Source organism: Etheostoma spectabile, unplaced genomic scaffold (genome assembly GCF_008692095.1).
Source record: "Etheostoma spectabile isolate EspeVRDwgs_2016 unplaced genomic scaffold, UIUC_Espe_1.0 scaffold270, whole genome shotgun sequence".
Lineage (NCBI taxonomy): Eukaryota > Metazoa > Chordata > Actinopteri > Perciformes > Percidae > Etheostoma > Etheostoma spectabile.
Window position 1 is genome coordinate 549,090 of NW_022605574.1, and position 5,478 is coordinate 554,567.

At 38.8% G+C, this 5,478-nt stretch overlaps 1 protein-coding gene across 2 annotated transcripts in view; it reads right to left on the bottom strand.

Annotated features, from left to right (window-relative positions):
• LOC116685779 (lactase-like protein) overlaps positions 1–4,971 on the bottom strand; it is a 13,899-nt gene extending 8,928 nt beyond the window's left edge. Inside the window, exons 1-6 of one of the 2 annotated variants that reach the window (XM_032510712.1) lie at positions 4,763–4,971; positions 3,996–4,146; positions 2,416–2,576; positions 1,426–1,513; positions 720–829; positions 509–637 (exon numbers count right to left, since the gene is read on the bottom strand). In XM_032510712.1, coding sequence (XP_032366603.1) covers positions 509–637; positions 720–829; positions 1,426–1,513; positions 2,416–2,576; positions 3,996–4,122 — 615 coding nt within the window. In that variant the 5' untranslated portion in view covers positions 4,123–4,146; positions 4,763–4,971. Of the gene's footprint in view, positions 1–508; positions 638–719; positions 830–1,425; positions 1,514–2,415; positions 2,577–3,995; positions 4,147–4,332; positions 4,742–4,762 lie in introns of those variants that run through there. The other variant, XM_032510711.1, reaches the window with a different exon arrangement.
• Between the last annotated feature and the right edge of the window lie 507 nt (positions 4,972–5,478).

The following is a 5,478-nucleotide window of genomic DNA, read 5'->3' on the forward strand; positions in this document are numbered from 1 at the left end:
CAATGTGCAGTACAACAAAAATAGGGTGTTTTTTGAAAATGAAACCATGTAAATCTATTCTGATATAACCTCTGAATACAATTATGAACCCGAAAATGAGCAGATTATGAGCACTTTAATACTTTTACTTCAGTAGGTTTTGTTTGAAGTATTGTACTTTGCTACATTTTAAATAATATTCGGCTTTAATCTAATCACTAAAGACTGCATATTTAATTAAATAAGTATTCAAAGTATAAATAAGATATTAAAAAAGTATAAATCTAAAACAATTATATATATCCCCCCGAGTATCTTTTACTAAATAACTTTTAAAATGAGCTACTGTTTACTTTTACTTGAGTTTATTTTTATACAAACTGTTATTTGCACTTGAGTAAAAGTACCTGTACTTAATTCGAATATCTTGGTACTCTTTCCACCTTTGCTGAAAACACAAGACGACACTCTGATGTCCAAGTCAAACCCAATGACAGTGAATGCACCATTTCCCTTCGACCGGACATACCCATGGGTTGTTAAAAGTGATCCAGTACTTCACTTTCTTTCCAAATCTTTCAAAGCACAAGTTGGCAAAGTCGTTGAAATAGTTCACCATGGAGACGTTCTGCCAGCCGCCGTACTTCTCCTGTAAGACCTGGGGGGGGGGCGGGACCACGTTAGTTACAGTTACCCTGCAGCTTCCAGGACTTAAATACAAAAAGGCCGAGTGAGTTCACCTGCGGTAGATCCCAGTGGTACAGCGTAACAATGGGGGTGATCTTATTGTCCAGCAGCATGGTAATCAGGTCGTCGTAATATTTGATTCCTTTCTCGTTGATGTGTTCACCTGCAAGAGTTGAAATAGTAGTGAATATCAATATTCACTGTCATGAAATATAACATCATTACAACCAGCGCTACGTCTAATGATCATTTTGTGGATTTTGTTTTTATTGATGAGTAGTTTGGTCTTTTAAATACATAATACGTCTAAAAACGACAAGACCTATGTTACATATTTAGTGGAGTTGTGTACAAAGTGAAATACGCCGTAACGTTTGGTCGCCGACCTTCCTCCACAGCGCAGCGGAGGAGGGTCTGGCTAGTCCACACCATTTTTTTTTACTTCTAGGGGGCACTAGTGAGCCACTCCTATTCTCTAAACCCTTAAAATATGTAAATGTTGATTTTGGGGAGTTTTTCAGTATGTTAAGCCGCTCAAAAAGGCAATTCATCTGCAGAAAGAAAGAAAGAAAGAAAGAAAGAAGGAATAATTCCTTCAGTTTCAATAGGGCCTTCGATGCTGTCGGCGCTCGGGCTCTAATGAATGTTGATTCATTTTTTGGGTAATGACTTCAATCAGTACTGGTTTCAATAACCAGCTAATGAAAGAAGTAAGAAATATGAATAAATATGATGATAAAATTAAACATGAAAGGGTACTTTTCAGTCCGCTTGGTAAAATCCTCGGCCAGGAGATGGAGAAACGATAATGGTTCAGCTTCATGTCCTTCATCAAGGTGATGTCATCCTTAAAAAAACCAAAAAAAAACCAGAAGAAAACCGTTTTTTTTAAAATTTTAATTATAAGAAATAGTCTGCCATTTTGAGAAATACCCTTATCTGCTTTTTTGCCCAGAGTTAGGTGACAACTTTGATTCCCCTCTGAAGTTGATTAGCTTAGCTTAGCTTAGCTTAGCTTAGCACAAAGACTGGAAACAGGGGAAACAGCAGCCTGGCTCCCTGCGAAGGTGATCAAATCTGCCTTCAATCACTTCAAAAGCTCTAACTGTTACACTGGTATATAATACCTCAAAGGACACTGGAATCTGTGCAATTTCACACAGTGCAATATTTAATATTTAACTAGTTCATTTCTTTACTGTGCAATAGTTATTTATTTGTCAATACTTATCTACTGTCACACGATGTGTATTCAAAGCTATTTTATATATGTACACAGTTGCTCTCCGGACTCAAGACTGTGAACCAGGTCCCCCCCCCCCCCCCCCCCCCCCCCCCCCTCTCTCTTTTTTCTCTGCACAACCTATACTTTATATTTTTGATATTTTTATATTGTTATATCTTATATTTTTGATATTTTCGTGTCAACACTGTAAAGGGATTGCTTCAATCTCATTGCACAGGTACTGTATAAAGCGCTGTAACAAAGATAAAAGAGAATTTACTGTCAGAAAGTGTGCAATAACATGACGTTTTTATAACCTGAATGTTCATTTTTAAAGTGTTTAATAAGAGTTTAACAATTATTTTTAAAACTATGACGTACCAACATATAAACACTTCAAACTTAATTTAACTTATTACTATTTAATTTATATAATGCACAATATATTTATATTTCAAGACTTTATCAGCAACTATCAGCCTTGTCTTTTCTGGAAATGTACTAAAGGTTTTGCTGCATGTCACCTTGAATTTGTAGTAGCCCTCACACGAGGCGTCTCCCGTGTCATTTGCAACAATTTTCCCCTTTTTGTGTGCGAATGCGTCCCAGATGCTCATTCCTTTGCCGTCTACGTTCCAAGCTCCTTCGGTCTGGTAGGCCGAGGTGCCGACCCCCCAGGAGAAACCTGCAGGGGAAAACACAGGAAACTAGGAATGTCAAAATGCTTTGATACAGATACAGAAAGCTTTATATATCCATGAAGGGTATTTCACTTTATACAGTCCACCCAGACACATACACACATGTGACACACCAGACAAGGTTGAAAACTTAACCCTCATGTTGTCCTCGGGGCAAATTTGACCCATGTTCAGCTTTTTCATCACAAAATGTGTCTTCAAAATAAGCGCTGAAAATGTCAACATTAGAAGTATCAAATAACATTGGAAGAAAACATCAAAAAAAGCACCCACAACATTGACAAAGTGACAATAATATGGGAAAATGCAAAAATAGCATTTCATGGTTGACGGCAGGACAACACAAGGGTTAATTGGACGTTAACTAAATGACATGTAATGTAATATAATGTAATAATACTGTCATTAATGACAGAGGGAGCACAGAAAAAAAGGGAAAACGGGAAAACGGGAAAGTGCGAGAGCCATGAATATGCAAGAAGTAAAAATATTTGAGATAAAAACTGAATAAACGCATTCAAAATAAAAGGCCACGTATGCTCAGTTGGTAGAGCGGGCACCCCTCTCTCTCTCCCCTTTCATGTCTTTATCCATCCTGTGAAATTAAAGGGCCGAAAGATGCCCCAAAAAATAAATCTTAAAAGAAAATACTACATTATAGGACGAGATCAAATAAATCCATAAGTGCCAAGTGAATAGCACACAAGTCACAATCCACAAACTTCAAACACATAACTATCAGAGTCTGCAGATTGTGAACTACTAAGGGGTAAATAGGGCTATTGATATTGTGATATGAGACTAGATATGTTCTTAGATTTTGGATATTGTAAAATCGTAATATGACACAAGTGTTGTCTTTCCTGGTTCTAAAGGCTGCATTACAGTAAAATGAGGTCCTTTTGGGATCAGACTGTTCTAGCTGTTTTATTATTTGCCTTCACTCTACTGATGATTATACATCAAAAATGTAATTGTAAAAATAGTTTAGCGAAAGCACCAAATGTAAACCCTACAATATCGCTATTATATTATATATATATATATATATATATATATATATATGTGTGTGCGACATTTTCCAAAAGATACTATTTTTTGTGTTAATTAAAAGAAAATATCCATAGAAAACTGCACGTTAAAAGGTAACTGTCCTTTTTATAGTGGTGCCTTTTATATTCAATCCAATGTTCAATTTCTTCAATATAAGAAAAGGATTTTTCTTTCATTTCTTGTATTTCAGCAGAATACTGAGAGCAGCAGAAAGGCAGAACTGAGTACACTTCGTTATGCGTTAATTTCTTAAAAAGTAATAGCGTTATCGCGATATTCAACAACGTTATCACATGTGTGCATACGAACGTATATGCATATTTTCCCTGGTGTTTAATCGTGTGTTGTACCCGTTGGGAAGGTGCTGTAGTAGAAAGACGTCCTCTCATTCTTGGTCCAGTCGAAGTCCTCCCCGGCCGAGACACACAGCACCAGAGCAAGCACATGGGACGTCCTCAGGAGACACCGCTGACGCATCGTGGTCTTTGTCTTCAGTTACACCTGAAGGACAATAATCAACTCAGTTTGAACCCTGATGTCACAGATTGCATGGCTTATCACAGGCATCCAAAAACCAGCTGTCAAAACAGCATCTCCTGTCTGTCTGCCCTGGGCTAGATGAGTCGAGGACACATCTCAGAATATAGGCTACATGTGGAAAGGTAAAACAAAGATTCAGTAACTCACGCAGAGGTGGCAGCTGTCCACAGGTTTCGAGTAAAAGCATCCTAACTCAAACCCCCAAACCTCAGAATCATTTGTCAAGCATCCAGCGGGAAAAAACACACCCAGTCATTATCAGAGCACGTGGATTAGAAAAGGGAAGAATCTAGTCTCATTTCAGCCAGCTGTAAGAGACGCTGACACAAAACGCTATCAGAGACAGAAAGTACGCCAGCTTGTCGAGCACAGTCAGGATGAGAGACATGTCAAGCTGCTGTGTCTCTTCAGAGGTGTAAAAGATATCCGAGATAAGAAAATCAAAGCTGTAAAGTTGGCCTGAGAGTCCTGAAGCCAGAGTCTGTGTTCTGTGTCTCTCCCTACATCTGTCCCTTTGCCCAGCCTGTGTCTCAGCCCCGGTCTGCCTCACATTTAGAACCACATATAGATGTCTGACCTGCTGCACGTCCTGCATTTGTCTCCGCTGGAAACTGCTCCAAAATGCAGGAAACGTCCCCAAGCTTCTGGACCCAGTCCCTGTCCCCCCAGTGTCACCGTCAGGTTCAGAGCCAATGTTACAAAAAAACAACAAAAACAGAGTGAAGCATCCAGTGACATTTTCTGCTATTCATCAGACCCCCATACAGTGACACCCCAGCCCCCAACCCCCCACACACACACACCCCCCCTTCACACACACGCACTGAATACCGCTCCATTTGAAGTCAGTGGAGTGTGACAGTAAATTTGCTGGTGCAAACAGATCTTTTGGAAAAAGAAGAGATTCTGGCACTGTAAGCAGAGTTAATGTCAGGGAGCCTGATCCGTTTGCAGCGCGGCCTCATAACACTTTATGAGCTTTATACTGCGTTGATCTGCAGTCAGGAGTGCAAGATTTAAAAAAAAACACGTACAAATAAATGAAATGACAACAATACAAACACATAAAGTACAAAAATGTTTCCTGTACATACAATATACAGAACACAAGTTTACACAATACTAAAACAGCAATTTCTAACAAGTTCTTGCACAAGGAACGAAGACATTTTTAGTCCTATCGCTCAAAAACGTCATGTTTAACCCTCATGTTGTCCTTGGGTCAAAGTGACCCGTTTTCCTATTTCAATGTTCTTTTTTAATTCCCCAAAATAACATGATTGATTCCACACA